Source organism: Anser cygnoides, chromosome 6 (assembly GCF_040182565.1).
Source record: "Anser cygnoides isolate HZ-2024a breed goose chromosome 6, Taihu_goose_T2T_genome, whole genome shotgun sequence".
NCBI classification, from domain to species: Eukaryota; Metazoa; Chordata; class Aves; order Anseriformes; family Anatidae; genus Anser; species Anser cygnoides.
Window position 1 is genome coordinate 24,345,790 of NC_089878.1, and position 18,378 is coordinate 24,364,167.

The following is an 18,378-nucleotide window of genomic DNA, read 5'->3' on the forward strand; positions in this document are numbered from 1 at the left end:
TCTTAGCATACACCCACAGCTGGCTGAATAGTATCTATCTTACTGTATAAGAAAAGGGTAACTTCAGCTAAGTCCATTTCTTTACCCAACATATCCTGTCCATCATTTTCAGTGTTTCTCTATTACACTTGTAAGACCTCATAGTTGCCCCAGCATACTGTGCATGGGAACCCCCAGAATAAGGTGCTGGTGCTTCCTTTCCTACTTTTTCCCAGACCTTGGGGAACAACAGATAAAGTACAGAATGAAGGCAAGTGCACCAGTGTATATGAGCTCCCCTTCAGCCAGACCTGAAGGGCTGAGGTGGTCAGAGTGGACGAACCTCTGAACTGAGGAGCTGTACCTAGCCTCCATGTGGACAAGTAACCTATTTATTTTGTACTTAGCATGACTAGCTGCTGTATCCCACAGAAATCAGGGATAGAAATCACAGCACCTTCCTACCCCCTTTGCCTCAATGCTGAATTAGCCTCTCAATGGCTGGCTGAATGTTTTTTTGTTTGTTTTTGGTTTAATGTCTATCACACTTGATTTGTATGATTTAGGTGTAGCAAGAGTTAACATTCTCTGTATTTTCTTTCCTGCAGTGGTATACTGACAAAGACCATGCCATCACCGGTCAAGCACATAAGCATATTTATACTCACATGAGCCATTTCATAAAGCAGTGTTTCTCACTGTCCTAGCACAGGAATGGCACTAGCATTTTGGTTGTTAGACATGGGTTTTCTCCAGAAAACTCTGTAGTTAATGGACAATGAGCCAGTATAAACGTTGGGATACCTGAATATACAATGAAGTGCTAATCTTTATAAAGATTTCTGTTGCCAAGCTACTATTATTGATTGCATTTAATCAAGTCAGTAACATCACCAGAATGTAAGTTGTAGACTTCCATAAAGCATGGTACTTTCTTGAATCAGTACTGTTTGCTTTGATATTTCAGTCTAAAAATGAAAACCAAAAAAAAACCAGTTTCTATATGGTATAATGAATAGTGAAAATAACATCAAAGATGAATTGACATGATCATCAGTTGAGGAATAAAAACAATGTTTCCCAAAATAAGATCCCTGTGATTATTTCTGTGAAAATACAGACAAAACTTTGAACAGATTTTGCAGAAATTACCTAATGTATGATCAATGATTACTTCAGAAATAGTACCATGAATGCTGCAATGTTAGTATTTTCTACGCAGATGGAAACGCTTTGTTAACTGCAGTTCCTTAAGTTAGTATTTTCTCTGCAAACTCTTAGATTACAACTGTAGAAATCTTGCAAGGAAAGCTCGTAACCATCTTTCACTAAAGATTTTAAATGAAACCAGCAGCACTGAATTTTTTTTCTGCTTTGGTAAACTGTTATCTGGGAACTCTAGCAGCTCACTGTTGTTTCTTTTCAGGAGAGAAACTGCTTTTTCTTTTTTCCTTTTCTTTTTTTAATTTCCTATTTACCAACGAGCAGGCTACCTTCTTTGCATTTTAACATATAGCACTACTACATGACCTAACTGTCACTTAAAGCAAGGACTAGACTGTAGGTCTCACATGAACATGCTGTTTAGCAAACCTGCTCTTCATTGCAGCTTACCCGTAAACTTCTGCCTTACCTTCAGCACTCCAGGTAGGCTTCTCCATCTGAAAATAAGACTCGTATTTTCTTAATTTCACATAGATCATATAACTGGGTTGCATCTTTTCTACAAAATGTGCTGCTTTAAAATAGTAAGTCATTAAGTTACAAAAGGATGTATATTCAATGTCATTGAAAATGCTACTTAAGAAATAACTCCTAGAATGTTACAAAAATACATTAACTCTAAGACTTACAGTGAAATTTCTGGTTTTGCTTAATGGTATCATGATATTAGATATGATTAGCATGTGGTTGCATGTATGTATGTATCGTGTGTTACTAGTGATGTAAATGATGTGACTGTAAAAGTAGTCATACAGGCAGATAAAGAACAGGGAGGTCTGAATTTCTTTGGTCTGGTACATCTTCCCCAGCTCCAAGAATAATGCAGACAATGAATAAGATGATAGAGCTACCTCAGGGAACTGACAAATAGCACTTCAACTTAAAAATGCATGAACGCAGGTAAAATACCTAAAACTGAAGGCCCAGAAGAAAGCCAGCTTACTTCATTAATATACGAAGCTCTGCTCTGAGACAACTGGTTGTGGCTGAAGTACTACCACATGCTAGAGTTAGGCACTTACATACTAGTTAACATTTTTTCCTCTTTATTTTTTCCAGGTAAAATGGTAAACTTAAGTTCTTTGTACAATACACTTTGTGTAAAATATTAACAGAGGCAGCAGAAGCCTGAAGTGTGAACTAAAGTTTTCTGGCTGGGAGGCTTCCATTCTTTGGTTCAAAACTTAGTGAAGCTCAAAAGGTGTTCTAATAAGACAGAGTTAATAATTTAAATATTTGGGGGTTGGCAAAAGTACTAGGCTTTAAGGCCTACAGGTACAGGTGTTTTTCAGGAGCAGAAATCTGGGGCCCTAAGAATAGCGGGAGCTCCCACCATAGGCAGTAGCTGAACAAATGATCAACCATTAGACAATTTAAATACTGTTACTTTGAGGAATTTTAAGCTGTATGAACTTACCTCGTGAGCTGTTAAAGGACCCAACTACTGCTGCCTGCTCCACATCATCTCTCCCAAGAGCTAGCGGAACCGACTCATGACCAGTAGATCAGAATCTAATTCCCACTCTCTTCCTGGAACAGGTCAGTTATATGCCATCCCTGATGGCGCACTTACTGGTTGTTAGAGACATACCATGTACACCACCACCAACTACGCACAGCTAGCCAATGCTGGTTGTAGTGCATGTTTCAATAAGATCCCACTTGGAAATGAAGCAGGACTGAGCTATACGATTCAGATATTTGAGAGGCATATTCAAGCATCAGGTAGCCATTTAAAACACTGTACAATGTTGCATACTTGCACATTTTGCAGTGTGAAAATAAAAATTGAAAATTATTTAGGATAAATATTTATTTTCACGTAACATTTCTTAATTGTGAAAAACACAATAGTCTATTCACATGTACACATAAACTTCTGTAATAAATTACATCCAAGAAATGAGTAATTTTGACCAGGAATATGAAATTAGAAGTAAATATAGCACTACATTTATATTGTGTGATTCAGAATGTTGAGATTAACATTGGAATAGCATTTAAATTCACACAAGAACAGAGTGACTGTTTAAAAAAAACACTCTGGAATACTGAACAGAAATACAGAATGCCATTGAATACAGTGATTTCTTAATATTCTAAGAGTTGGTCAAGTGAAACTAATACATCTTGATTGTATACATTATCTGCAACAAAGTCAGCAACATATTAAAACACCACCAGGCTGCTTTCGGGACGAACCAGTATTGCACTTCTATACTAACCTTAAAACAATTGGAATATTATAATTTATCATCAAGTACACAAAACAAAGCATTTAACCTTAATGCGTTGGCATTTTTTCCTAAATTTATAAATACAAACATTTAATTAAATGTAAGTCCTTCGTTATGTCCGTTACATGTCTTCCCTCCCCCCCCCCATAGAAATGGTCTTTAATGGGCTTTGATAATGCCAAGTAAAATTTAGAACAGTGACCCTACTGGTTTGCAGCAAAACACAGTTATCATTTATGGCTGAAGTAGTAAAACACACATATGCACTCACGCACACAAAAAAACATCAGAAGGAATACTTTAAATGTGCTGGAAATGAAAAGTAAGTCACATGAGGACTATGGAAAGATTAGCTATTTTGGAAAGCTAGGGAATGTTAAAGCCCTGTAACTGAGTTCTTAGAAAGATTATGAGACTGTAGATGCTCATTCTTAAGATTCAAAGCAATAGTGACAGCCTTCATTTAATCATTTAAAAATTTATCTTAAAAAAATTTAAAAATTAGTAAGTTTCAAATAATCCATAAAACTTTTGCTCCACGTTTCTATTAATTCAATACCTAATCTCATAGTCCTTGTTTTACACAAAATAACAACTTGAAGGATCAGGCAATAACAACACTGTTTATGAAAAATGTCTTTGCAGTAGCTTTAAAGCCACATTTTACTTAGCAATGTTGTTTTTAATCTTTTAATCAATATGTACTTCATAGAATAGTGAAAAGAGCTGTAACAAAATCAATGGCAGGATACCCATTTAAGTATTATACACAAACTCTGAAATTAACAGGTTTACATTTGTTAATAGAACAATATAAATATGCACTTTATGCGGCTGTATTTTAGGCAATAAAGAAGAAAATCATTGGGCCGGTGCTATAATTGCATGGGCGGTATAGTTTGTATCTACAAAATTTTCCCTATTATAAAATAATGGATTCAGTAATGACATAATGGAGTTGTTTGGCCTACCACAGCAACATTTGTACAATACAAGATAAGATACTGTAATCACAGATTGCATTTTAACAAATACTGTACCAATGTTTCACATCAAAGGATGTGGTGGTGTTTTTCAACCGAAGTGAGAGAATGTTTATAATAGATACTTTAATATATATATTATATATATGACTATGTTCCAGTTACATACAAATTTAAATATTAAATACACTGTATTAAATCAAGGAAAACTGCACAAATACAGAATCTGACCCTGCAATCTCCATAGCAAGAGTAATCCGTGACTTCAAAATGACAATTTGAGGAGGAAAGGATTATCCTCAGTAGTTTGTTCATGGGTCAGATCAGTTCTCACTTAAAAAAAATTCTTAAATCTTAACCAGTCAACTTGGGTCTCCTAAAGTCATTTCCTCCAATTAAGTGATTTAAAAAAAAAAAAAATCTAACAAGTGTTTCAAGTTCATCTTGAATGAAGATTAAGTATTCTCACACAGGAAAAGTAGCAAAATACAGTACAAATCTATTAACAAGAAAGTTGAATTTGAAAGAAACTTTGCCTGTTAAATGTATGATATGAATACTGATAAATGGCCAACACCAGCAAAGGAAATCAAGATTTTTTGCACTGGCTACTGCAAACTTTTGCACAAATACTAGACAATGTAGACATTTAGACAAAGGGTAATGAGATAAATATTGCACTACATTACCTGTGCTAGTTTGAGATGAAAGACAAAAGTTACAAGATCAAATCAGTTATACTTAGTGGTTGTGGCACTCCTTTCATTCATTCGTTAAAAAATTAACTGAAGAACAAGTCATAGACAAGTCTCCCGGTCGACACCTTTCCCTGAGTCAGCTTTCTTCTCTTTTCTGATTTCAGCACTAGAAAAAGAAAGGGGAAAAAAAAAAGGTTGCAACAGCAGTATCATATAGATTAATGATCTACCTGAAAACCAATACCGCACTGGTATTTTGATTAATTTTTCATGCAGCATAGCACAAACTGGGAAGCAAGAGAAAGTTGCTGTGTTGAATGGTGCAGAAGACATCAGCGAGCATTTTAGTGACGAGGTAGATAGAGAACTTTAAGATGTACAGACAGACAAGTCAGCCCAGCATGCAAGCAAAGATAGACACTTCTTTGTTTTTGGCACATACAACTGTTAGTTAATTAAGTAATGGTAACATACAGTTCCCAGATAATACCAGCATTTTCTTAATGGCACAAACAAGAGGTTACAGTAAGTATTACTTTTCTTTAACATGTCTTACATTGCTCAACATACATTTGGAAGGAATGTTTCAGAACTAAAGAAGGGCAAGCCAATTTATAACTGTAATATTTAGCTTTCAGCCTTCACTGGAGAGAGCAGGCAATGACAGTAGCAGAGGGGCAGGGGGGATGACAATATTCCCCCCTTGGAGCTCAGCTTAGTGTATACTTGCTCATGTATACATATAAGGAATAACGCATTTGGTGGGTTTCCGTTGTTGTTGTTTTGTTTGTTTTTTAAATAAGCCTGAAAGTTAGATCACGTAAAAGCCATATTACCAGGAACTCTGAAGCAGAGTTCAAATTTGGATTCTGCTTTTTTTTTCAATTAAAACAATGTTGATTTGCCTACAGAAAACAATACATGTGCAAAGCAGATTTATTTATGTATTTTTGTGAAGAGAGTCCTAATTTACAACAGCATAAATAAATAATTTTTTTAAAAGTCATGTTGTTGCAATGAGTCTTAATCACACTACAAAAATGCAAAGAGGCTACCACAACACAGGCAAATCAAGCCTTCAACAAAGAGTGAGTGGCAGGGTATCTAAACATGTTTCTGAGAACAAACCTGTACCAAGCACATAACCTACCAGGTTTCATGGGAATAATTCCTTAACTAGAATGAATGAGAAATAGGCTGAGTTACACAAGGCTTAAAGGAAAGCATGATCAATTCTCAAATTCTTAAGGTGATTCATGAACAATTTTACAATCATCCGACATTTTTCTTCACATAAAAATTGCTTTAAGGATACAATTCAGTTCAGCCAGAGCTTGCTTCTATGCCTATGGCAGCTTCCAGAGGTGTTAATGGAAATAACTAAAGAATACCAACTTCTGCCACTTCAACTGCCAAATCTGTCACCTTCTGTAGAACAGTGATAGGATTGGGTATGCTACACTTCCTGCACACAAAGGGTACGCAAACAAATTCCTAGGGGGGGAGTTTAAATTGCAGCAGTACAGCCAGCAGAAAGTACTTTTGCTTAGTAAAGCAAACACTAAGCATGCGTAGTGTGTCTTAAAGTCCGTATTATTGCGAGGTTTTATGTGTAGATACCAGGAAAGTCTCCTTCTATTTAGGCTTTGCATCTCCTGCAGATGGAGGCTTTAATTAATGCCTAGAGTAATTTGGAAAATAAAAAGGACAAGTCCAATCTTTTACCAGTAAAACACATACCTCGTGGAGCTGTAAGGGTATTTAAGCACTCTTCCTCCCAGCCCACTAAGTACTCTTAACAAGCATGAAAAAGAAGGTTTGGGATATGAGACTTGCTTACCTTCAGACAGAAAAGGGAATTTGTGTCAGCTGCAACATAATAGCTTTTTCTCCAATATTTTAAAAGGGCAGCTAGGACTACTGTTTATATACGGTAAGATCTTCTCCATATGTTTTGAAACTATCTGAAGGGCTTAATGTTATAGACAAAGACAGAGGAATATTTAATTACATATACCAAAGAAGGGTCTGTTTCAGACAGGTGCCTTGGTGATCAATTATATCGTGGCCATACCCAAAAGCAGACTTTTAGCTCCTAGACACTTTAATATTGAAAAATTAAGGTATTAAGGGAGAGTTCAGGTGCCTGTATGGTTAGGCAACAGCTAAGTAAGTAAATCTCATGCAAGTCCACCCTTCAAAGACTTAATACTGTTATGAATCTGTGATGTAAGAATTACCACATACCACTTTGTCTCTCCCCTACTTCAAAGAGCCAGGGGTGGGGCTTATGACAGATACTCAAATCATACTGAGAAGTTGTTTGTATAACCCCTTCTCACCCAAAATCTCTGAGATCTTTGTAGTTTAGTATTGACCAGTCTTTTATTGGTCAAGTCAACTCAGTATTTAATAAGTAGGAAGAACTTCCAGAGCTGATGTATTCCAGCAATCATTCTATGTTGTCAATTGGTCAGTCTACACAGAAGGCATTACATGCAATCACAGTACAGTATCATTATTTAATTATCCCTATTTAATAATATTTTCAGATGCTGGTGTAAGAAAATAGATGTCACAACAGAAACAGGACTATTATATGCTTCTGTATTTGAACCTTAAAGGCATGATTAATTTCAAAACAAGAAAATGAAATGTTTTTCCCCCTATGGTAAGGCACCCCTCAGTGAATTGTCTTTATGACTGATACCATTTCAAGCATTCATTTTTTCATTCATTACTTACCTAAGATCGAATTTTTCTTATAACGTTATGTGCATTCAAGATTAAATTTTTTTTTAGCTCTGTCTCTAACATAGTATTTTCTGTGGCTTCGTTTATCAGAAGCAAGCCTTGCAAATTTAAATTTCATTGAACCTACTTCTGTCTGGGAATTTGAGAGAAGCTAGAGCACATGAAAATATTAGGATTTCAGATTCTTCAAGAGGTTGGTCACTTAGAACAAGACACTCATACCTAAAACCCTGATCCCTTAGGTTTTTTTCACCTGAGTCTTTGTTTATGTGAGCAACGGTGTATCTGCTATTTTGCTGCAGCATAAAGGCCAAATTGTCTTTTACCCGTATGTTGTCTGAGCCACAGTCTCTGCAGATGCTCGTTGCTCAAAGGATCTTTGAAAATTTCAGGTTAAAACAAAGTACATGTCTGCATAATCGATTGTACTATCAAAAAAAGCAATATCTACCAGAAAAATTAAAACTACTGCATACCCACTGGCTGTGAATGTACCACATCACTTTCTTCTCTTTCTCCAAACTTTAACAGCCTGGGCAGCAGAGGCACGTACGGTAAGAAAATCATACTGTACATCCTTTGCCCATGCACCAGACTGATTTCACTGTTATGGGATCCTTTTCATCCCATGTGTAGGGTGGAAGATAAATCAGAACTACAATGCTATTTTGACTGTCATTAAAATAGCAGTAAAATGATGACATTGGTCTGCTCCATGGGTGTTTAAAATGAAGATGCTCTGGTCATCAACTGTTCATCTTGTTTATGCTGTTTAGGGAAAGGAACAACACTGAGAGGCAGCATGCCATTTTGGGGTGACAAAATTTAAAAAAGTATTTCACTAAGATCTTTTTTCCTTAAAAAAAACGTTTCCATAAAACTATAACTAGGTATTTCAAACATGGAATTTATTTTGAACATTAGATTTAGAAATGGACAGAATTTTGCACTTTAAAAAGTCACCGAATTACTAACAAAAATATGCTAAGAATAAATTATACTTAGCATTTAAATATGCTACATCTACAGTTTCTACTTTTAGTATAATAAAAATGAAATTTTAATATTAAGGGCTTTGAAGTCAACATCTTTGTATTCCTATCTGAAATTTCTTTTCATTCTGTCTCCCCAAAAATAACACAAATTGTGTAGGCAACACCACTTTGAACTGGAAAAAACAATAAAGGAAGAGTTTGGGGGACGGGGTCTTACCTTTGGGGAATCAGCTTCTATAGTGATTAGGAAGGGGAGCTTATGACAAAAATGTGATATGAAACAATTAAGTAGAAAGTACTGTTACATTTAAAATTTATGGAAACACTGGAAAATCTTTCTTACAATAGCACTGTGCTTGTATTTACTATTTCCTTATCCCCATCACAATTCTCTAGTACAGACAAAACATCATTGGTTCATTTTACATCTGTCTGGGTTAAACTTTAAAGGTATTTATCTGGTTTGAGTCCAGCTGAAATAGGCAGAAAAAACTGACCAGAAGCGATGCAATCTTTAAATTATTTTCACTCCAAATATTGGTAGATTGCATTCAGAGTACTGGGCTCTTCATACAGATATTTCCAGGGCAGTAATGACTACTTCTTTTTCAAGAGGAGAAAATAAAAGCAAGCAGAACAAACAACAGCTGTTGTGCAATATCCAGGTGTAGGCTGGTGGTTCATTACACAAGCATCAAGCATGTTCAACTTCATTTTCCACTGTAGTGTAACTAAGTAGCATGCAAGTATTTGTGATTTTCTTTATAAATATACATAGTGAATTTGTGTTTTGAGCTTACAATATTTTGACTAGAAATAATTAAAGTAAAAGGAAACCTCAAGAATTAAAACTGCAAGATGCTAGAAATCTTTCTAATCCCTAGTAAAGTGTTTCAATATTGGCTTGAGTCCAATATATAAAGCATAATGTAGTAGAGGAAAAAAAATTAAAACCTTTTAGAAGGAAAGCTTGACTCCTTTTCTTTTGCATTCTCTGAGGATATCAACAACGTCTTCCACACAGCAGTTTTAGCCATTTCATCAGAAATGTTTATCACAGATGGGTCATCTCTAGGCAAGAATAAAAGTAAATACACAATAAAACAATACGCAATTAGTCTTTGTTACCTATTAACTCTACATAAGCCCTCAAAAACTGATAGTGATGAAAATAAATATGCACAATATAATTTGAGAAATCATGTTAAAGAATCCTGAACAATTACTGAAATATTCTCTTAATATATCTTAGCACTTTTTTTTTTTTTTTTTTAGTATTTTCCTCCTCCAACAGCAATTAATCACAGTAACATCAATAAAACATATTGTGTAACTTACAACTAATAGACAAAGAAAAAATTAGAATTTAGAGTAGTTCAGTTGGAAGGGACCTACAAAGATCAAGTCTAACTGCCTGACCACTTCAGGGCTAATCAAAAGTTGAAGCATATTATGAAGTGCAATATTCAATTGCCTCTTGAACGCTGACAGGAATGGGGTGCCAACCCCTCTCCTTCTTTTCTTCTGTGAAATTAAATATTTGCCCAAGATGTCACAGTGTGACACTGGCATAGCTGGATTAAACAAGAATCCTAAGAGCTCCAAACAGTTATCAAGGTACTTATGTTCTGACTTATGTTCTGAAATTCCAGCTGCTTTGAAAGTAATTTGAAAGTAACCAAAAACCTTGAGAAAGTCAAAGATATAAGCGATCTAAATAAAAAAAACATCCCTGATTAAACAAGGCAATCAGTAGCTTTAAGCAGCACTATGTAGCCATTACGCCGTTAGCTTTACCTGGACTGCTCTAAACATGTATTTATACACTCAAAAGTAATAAAGCCTTAAACGTTTTATGAGCGTGACATTATTCCTGACTTCATGGCTTACATATGGTTTGAGTGTCCATAAGACCTCACTAAACTTGTTTTTGCATTTGGGGGGGGGGGGGGGGGGGGGGGGGGGGGGGGGCAAGGGGGGGATGACACAAGACCACTTTATCAACCAATGTCTTTGTTCTTTTTTTTAGCTGTAGGCCTGTAACCCTTTCAGTACAGGAGTTTACATACTATTCAGGCAAGTTTACCTAAGTAAACACACTATAGATTAATATAGATCACAGCTCGAGATAAATTAAGGTAAGTATTGTTAATATAAAATAGAACAAAAAGGTATAGACAGAAGAAGAAAAAAATAGAACATTAGCAATCTGGTGAATCAAAAACAGGAAATAGGCTGTGATTTTTCAGACACACAGATAGTAAAATACAACTATTTGCCTTAGGATATGTTAAGGTAGCTTCATATTGAAATATAAAAGATGGCCACTCTGAGATAGTGTTCCTGTGAACTCGTGTTAGTGCAGAGATTCCAATCAGCAGACATTTCCTGTCCTCATTAAGAACTTTCTGAAAACTGTAAATGAGAGTAAGTCCTTATGGGCTGGCCAGGTGTGTTATTACAATCTGTAACACAGGTTTTCATGCTTTTCCAGTTGTTCCATCCCTGAATTATGCCTCATCAAGGCAGCTCTTAATTCACTTACTATCTCACATTGCTAGGATCTTAACTAGAACGTTCTAAAACATGATAGTTTAAGAACCTAGTTTTTCTGGAGTGCGTTCAAGACCATTGCTGGTCTCTGCTAGCATCAGGGTGAAGGAACTGACTTGCTTTCACAAGCAAGTGAAAGTTTTCATCTTCCTTTCACACTGTGCTTGTCAGAAGCCGAGGTTTGTCATGAATGGCCTGACCCAAGACCTGTCCGAGGGAAAACGACGTAGTGTGGTCTTTTCCTAAGGACAGTGAGATCATATGGAAATACTAGAAAGGGACCAAGCTTTTTAAATGCTGCAGTATATGGTTCAGTTCACATGGCTGTACTCTACTATCGGACATGCATTCTCCTAATATTCAGGGAGCATTAAGTATAAATACGGTGGCACGTTTATGTTATTTAATTGCAACTCACCTAAAAGAGGAAACGTATATTTTACCTGTAATGTCCTTCTAGTGGTAACTGAACAGTCCCTTCCTCTTCCATTGCTAACATACTTTGCTCTTCCTAGGAAGAAGGAATTTAGATGTGAGACAGGATATGATCTTGTGAAAAGTACATTTTACGTACTTTAGACCTTTGCCCCCTTTTCTTTAAGTATTTATAAATAGTTCTTGAAATAACGTACTTTCCAACCCTTAATTTAAATATTTGTGATTAAACTGCCTCAAATTTTAAAGTTGTATCTTCAGTTAATGTTATTTTTCAATGCCAAATGGAGGCAATGCTTTTGTAATAAAGAAAGAGAAAAATCAGTTACACTGAGCGAGCAACTGTATGGTGTATTTTTAAAAATCATGCATAACTGGACATATACATAGCAATGTTAACGTGCCAAAATTAGGGAAGCCAAATTTAAGTTTGTGCACATAGTTTTAAAGCTGACAAAAGTTTTATTGCAGTGAAAAGTAGTAAAACAAGACACCAATATTAGTTTTCATTTAAACAGGGAAAAGGCTTCTATGAGGACAGGAAGTAGAGAGAATTAGATATATCTACAAAAAACCTTTTTGTCCCATAATGACAACTTCAGGAAATCTTTATCTTAGGGGGAAGGGAGAACAAAACGTCATCTCTCAAGGACCATGTCCTGCTTGCAAGAACAAAGGGAAGCAAGTCTCTTGTCTTTCAGACTATAACACCTCAGGGCTTCACAGACATGTGCCAAAAGAGGATTCTCAAGGCTCCCACCACCACTAGGTCAGGAAAACTGCAGCAGCCTTTGCAAGAGGTTAGCTCTGAAGCAAAACCTCTGAAATAACAGTGGCTTACGGCCTAAATAACAGGCAACCATGTGGGCAGGTAATTCCACAGACTTACACATAAACCCACCCAGGTCTTGTAATCACATGAACTGTCACAGTAAATTGCTGCATGGGTAGCAAGGCAGCTCCGGGGAAGTTAAATGTGCCTTCACATGGATGTAACCATCAAACCCTGCCATAAACTGTCGCACTGTGTGTGTGAGTGTGGCAGATGCCAGAGACCTGGTCTTCTTCACCTTTATTGGATGGCTTGGTTACAGTTTACCCTAGTGTTCGCTGGAAAGCGTGGCAGTGGCTCTCCCAAAAAGAGAGGCTTGCCATTATCCGGCAGAACACTGAAAACCCCACATGCCTCACACACTGGTAAGCTGGTATAACCTGAAAGCGCCAGAAGAATTTTTGCAGTCCTCCATGTTTCACTATTACAACTACCTTTAAATTTTTTTTTTCTCCAAATGGGAAAAGTCTCTTTTTGTTCATTCCTGTCTCAGATAGCCATAATTGATTTAAAACAAAGTGGCTAATAAAGGAAGACTTATGAGAAGAAGGCACATACAATATCCACTATAAATGTACAAGGCCTTGGAAAAACATGGCCTAAAAATATAAAAACAACTTAAGTGATGAAATTAGGATCCAATCAAATAAGTTTCAGATCTTGTCAACTATATTTCTGAATATTCTTGTGGGTTGAATACTTCTATTTTTAAAAGCCGTGTGATAGCAACTCTCCAATTAATTCCTTAGGCTACATGTCAGAAGTTTTATTACTAGTTAATTTTGTCATTTCCAGGCTTCACAGCTTCATAAGTTTTTGACAGTTGAACAGTTTTAATAATAGCTCCAAATATTTAGAAATGCCAAAATATGTAAAAATAGCCTCTCAAAATAGACAGTGAATGAAATAAAGTAACACCAGTAGATTTTCCCAGTTTTGTTTTCTGATGCCATCCTATCAAGCACGGGAAAGAAAGTGACATATAACCAAAACACAAGGATAACAAATAATTCTTTCCAATAACCAGACCCACGAGAACTGAGCTACCTTGGTTTCTTTTGGTTACTGTGAATTGTTACAACAGCTAAATACTGTGATGAAACAACACTCTGGTTTGCTTCAGTTCAAGGGGGAAGAAAACAAACCATGTATTTGAACTTCAACCTAGTAGTTTTACAGGCACATACTAAATAGTAAATAATAATTATGATACTTATCACCTAGGTAGAAACTTTTTCCGAAAATGTACTCTATTAAAGTATGGTGCATATGTCAAAAAAAGTAAAGTTATAGTTCTCCAAGTTACAGCTGAGGCAGCGAGTTGTCAAGGGTCACAAAAGAATGCAAAAGAGAGAGAAAATTAGTTTTCATGGTTATATGTTCAACTTATTAGCTCGTGTCCTATTTCTGCATATAGACATACCAGGGGGAATCCTTACCCATACCATTTCACTGGTCTCAGATACCTCATGGCACCCCTGAGGATAAATTGCTGATTTACCCATTCACATTGTCTAGTTCTTGTGGTACCCTTGTACTACCAAAATCTTATGCCTCATTGGTCACAGGCCTTTGCAGAGGTCTTCAGGGGAATCTTACAGGTTTGTCTGCCTGACTGTCCCCAGAGCACTCCTGCCTGAAAAGACCACAGCCTGCCAATACCACATGGCACAGTCTGCACCTTCACCTCCCACTGCCGCAACTACTATTCAACAGTGCTAGAGCAGGACACACAACTGACATTTCAAATAACCTGGCACTGACATGTTGTTCTTACTGCTCCTGCAGTTAGTGCTTCTCTGTCAAGATGTCCTTCATTCATTTGGACCCATGACTTAGGGACATGGTACTAATGTCCTGTAACATTGACCAGGTAGCTATAAATACCAGTGACACAGGAGAAAGACCTCAGTTCCCTACATATAAAGTTATTTTACCACAGTTTTGTGAGATACTCAAACAAGTTATTCATGAAGCACAGGCTAGGAGGAAATACTATCAGATGCAAAACTGATTAGGAAACTACATACAGGAAGTAGTTATCAGCATTTCACTGTCAGAATACAGGAATGTTCCAAGTGGAAATGCCTAAGGATTTGTCCTCTGTTCATGTACATTCCTTGAAAGGAGACAAGGAGTCCAGATCTGAAACAGTCATGGCCCTGGGTGGTTGTGCCACAGGCTGTAACTAAAAGATTTGGTTAACAAGAGTAAGCAATGTCCTTTTTTTCATTAGAAAGTGAAAGTAAATTGTTTCTGCAGTAGCAGAAGAGAAATGCTGGTCCAGGGTATAACAGATTGATATTGCTACAGGGTTAGGACACAGGTGAGCAGGGAGGGCAGAGGTGGATGGCATGCAACCTGTGTATGGCTCAGAAATAGCTGGGATATGTCATGACACTTAAATGCAGCAGTGCTCTCCTCAACATTGCCAGCAGGGGTGAGACAAGTCCCAATGAAGCATCAAAGTACCCCAAGTACCCAAGGGCTTTCCTACAGACAAGTTCATCACTCCACCATCAGCTGAGTGGGTCTCAGGAGGAATCCCCAACAGTGCTGTTGATACGATGTTATCTACATTATGGCAGCATGAGATTCTACATCTGATAGACATCCACATCTTAGCCTCTTAGATTTGTAACCTTAAAATGACATATAAAATATGAAAATATTGCAGTTTGGACACTTAGAAAATCTACTTTTTGCATTGAATATGCTTTAATTACAGAACTTTCTCTAATTGTCTGAAGGAAATATTGATAATGTGTTTCAAAACAACAAAACCCCACCCCAAGACACAACAAAATCCATGTATTTTAAACCATGACCCACCTCTTTCTCAGCATCTTCTAGTTTCTTTTTCTTGCTCTCAGGCATCAAATCATCTAACCAACTGAGCTCCCGTTTAGTAAAAAAGAAATCCATGAGTTTTCGGACAAATACCAAAGCTAGGACCTGTAAAGATATTTATTCAAAGAATTAGGATATTAAACAAGTAAAACTGATATTTACGCTTGTAGAGAAACACTTTCAAAAGTGACCACAATTAACAGCTGTAATTTTATCCTTTTATCCTGGAATTTTAGTTTGGACATGTCAACACCTGGACTTCCTTTGTTCAGACAGGGCATGACTTAACAATGACTGAGGTTCAGTAGATAACTTTTATTTTCAATTAGTGAAATAATCAAGGCAAGATTAGTTAAGCAGCAGAGAATATTTTTCTTTTGTTCCCAGCAAGACACAGAACTATACGTTCCTCTATGCAATAAACAATCTTCCTTAGTGAGTGAATATTCTTTCAGTAAAACAACTAAGCACTACACCTTAAACAGAAACATCAAACTGTTTTTTAAAAAAATCAGAAGAATTTTCTCTAAGAAATATACAGTAGGGCTATCTACAGATATAAACTAAGTGCAAACTAGACTCAAACTAGAGTTTATACATAGAACTTTTGCTTATAAAGTGTGAATTATCCTCACACGCTGAAGAGAAGCAATATTGTAATTACCCTTCCACAATTATTTTTTTTTATTCAATAATGATTACCCACAAGTGAGAAGAAAATGGAATTCTAGTGGAAATAAAAATATTTCATACCATCATGGGAAAGACAATGGCAGCTCTTGAAACCTTTATAATCCACAGGAGTACAAGACAACTCAGCTGAATTACAGTGAAGAGATGGACTTTTCTAAGAGGAACATGCCTCAGATAAATAAAATCTGGCTGATGCTTTGCAGGCATCCAGAATAATTTTATCCTGTCAAAAAGCTGTAAGAGAAATTTTTTTAAGTGCGTATCAAAATAAGCATCAAAATACGCAGTTATTCATACACTACCTATAGATATCACAAATACCTAAGATTCAGGCTTGTTACTCTAAAGGCAAAAACTGTGCAAAAGTTCGGGTGCACAGGAACTACTTCAGTTACAACTGTAAGCCATGAATCTATGCTAGTCCAACAGTGGTAAAAGACTCATCTTCTCTATGGTTGAGCCAAAGTTCTCTGAGTAAGAATTAGAATCGTATTATTTAGGTAAAATTTAATTACTTGGTTAGTCATACATCTCAAGTTCCTTTCACTTTTATTATGCATTTGTCTCCTTAGATTGTAGATCTGCTGAGGTACCAGCGTCTGCTAAATTACATTCTGTATAGCCACCCTACAAGAAAAATCCTGCTCATTACTGTGTAATACATTACATAGAAAGGAAATAGTTACTTTAAAAAATTACTGCTAGGATTTCAGGTCAGGAACTCTTAAAGTTATGGAAAGCCAGAATTCAAAGTAGATATGAATCTACTGTGAATAAAAATGAACAGAAGCTTGCTGATTCCATCAGGTACATGCAGCATTACGCTGCCTTTCTTACACACTCAAAATCTGTTTTCCAAGAATTGAGCTCTGCTCCTTAAGCACACAAAATGTTGATCATTGAGGGATCTTTTCAGTCTTTTATCTCCTGTAGATGCAACTCCATTTTTTTCATTTTACTTCACTAAACACTTCATCCCAAGCTGCTCTCTGTTGCATACTGCACTCTTTCTTCACAAAATCACAGAAGAAAAAAAAAAAAAGGATAAGCCAGAAAGTCAGCTGCGATGCCATTAGGAATGTACAAGAGAGGTTCTTGTTTTTCAGACTTGCTTGTCTCCATGCTGACCCAAAACTTCATGTCAGCTACCGCAGCTCAGTGATGATGGTGATGCACCATCTCTCCCTGGGGGAATGAGCCATGCTGTATTCACACAATCTTTAGGAATTTTAAGTTTCAGGAATTTTTACTGTGCATGTAAAACTGCATTTTTTAAAGGGTTATAATTTGGCCAGATTTGAGCAGATTTCTTTTTCACAGAAACAGCAAAAGGCACATCCTCCCACAAAAGCCATCTTTTCAAATCTCAATTCCTTGTCCCAACTTGGGGGAGGAAGAAAATGAGGGGGAATGCACTTTTCCAAGTAGAGATAGCCAGATTTTAGCATGTCTTAAAAATATTTCTCAATAGAGTACTTGCCCATAGTTCTGAGAAACAACTGAACCATATTAAGTTTAATTATAAACAGCAGTAAAAGCCAAACTACACTTTTTAGAATTTCAACCCAAATAAGACCTAGGCAAAGTTATAAAAGAAGAGTCTCTGAATAGAAAATACCAATCAAAAAGCAAAATATGTTGTCAGCTTTGCCTATGAATAATAGGTTAAAAAGGTCATTTTAAACTCACAATTGAAAATTTAAATAAAGAAAAAAATCGGGCATTTTCTTTATTCTTTGTATTCAACAACCTCTTGCACAGTACAATTTGTGCTTTTGCCATGTGATCTTTCTCAATGATCTATGAATGTGTATCAATAGCTCAACTTTCAGTAACAAACAACGGCACACTTGAAATTTCAAGTGTGTTTGTGTCAGATGGGCTAAAGGATTTAAATACTGTGCCATTTAACACTGCTGTAGGCCAGCAGAAATGGTTCATACAATATCATTACCTGACTGCTGAAGTGTCTGGCTCGTGACAGAGGCTCACACTTAAGGCCACCACAGGAACGCTGCCCTTTCTCTAGGCCTGCCCTATATACCTGAGACCAGAAATTAAGTAGCACAGGTCTTGCAACGGTTCCACCTCCCTACCTGGGGCATTTATGTGCACAGGAAATATCTTCAGAATCTCACCTATGGC

General features: G+C 36.5%; 2 protein-coding genes across 13 annotated transcripts in view; one reads left to right on the plus strand and one right to left on the minus strand.

Moving 5' to 3' along the window:
- DPP4 (dipeptidyl peptidase 4) overlaps positions 1 to 6,318 on the plus strand; it is a 44,500-nt gene extending 38,182 nt beyond the window's left edge. Inside the window, exon 26 of the mRNA XM_048072296.2 lies at positions 588 to 6,318. Coding sequence (XP_047928253.1) covers positions 588 to 686 — 99 coding nt within the window. The 3' untranslated portion in view covers positions 687 to 6,318. The remainder of the gene's footprint in view (positions 1 to 587) is intronic.
- The window catches only part of SLC4A10 (solute carrier family 4 member 10), a 155,908-nt gene continuing 142,051 nt past the window's right edge, over positions 4,522 to 18,378 (minus strand). For 9 of the 12 annotated variants that reach the window (XM_048072289.2, XM_048072291.2, XM_066999813.1 and 6 more), the window contains 5 exons: positions 16,294 to 16,467; positions 15,523 to 15,645; positions 11,867 to 11,934; positions 9,825 to 9,941; positions 4,522 to 5,287 (listed from right to left, as the gene is read on the minus strand). In XM_048072289.2, coding sequence (XP_047928246.1) covers positions 5,221 to 5,287; positions 9,825 to 9,941; positions 11,867 to 11,934; positions 15,523 to 15,645; positions 16,294 to 16,467 — 549 coding nt within the window. In that variant the 3' untranslated portion in view covers positions 4,522 to 5,220. Of the gene's footprint in view, positions 5,288 to 6,271; positions 6,298 to 9,087; positions 9,127 to 9,824; positions 9,942 to 11,866; positions 11,935 to 15,522; positions 15,646 to 16,293; positions 16,468 to 18,378 lie in introns of all 12 variants that reach the window. The other 3 variants (XR_001203416.3, XM_013171331.3, XM_013171328.3) reach the window with 3 other exon arrangements.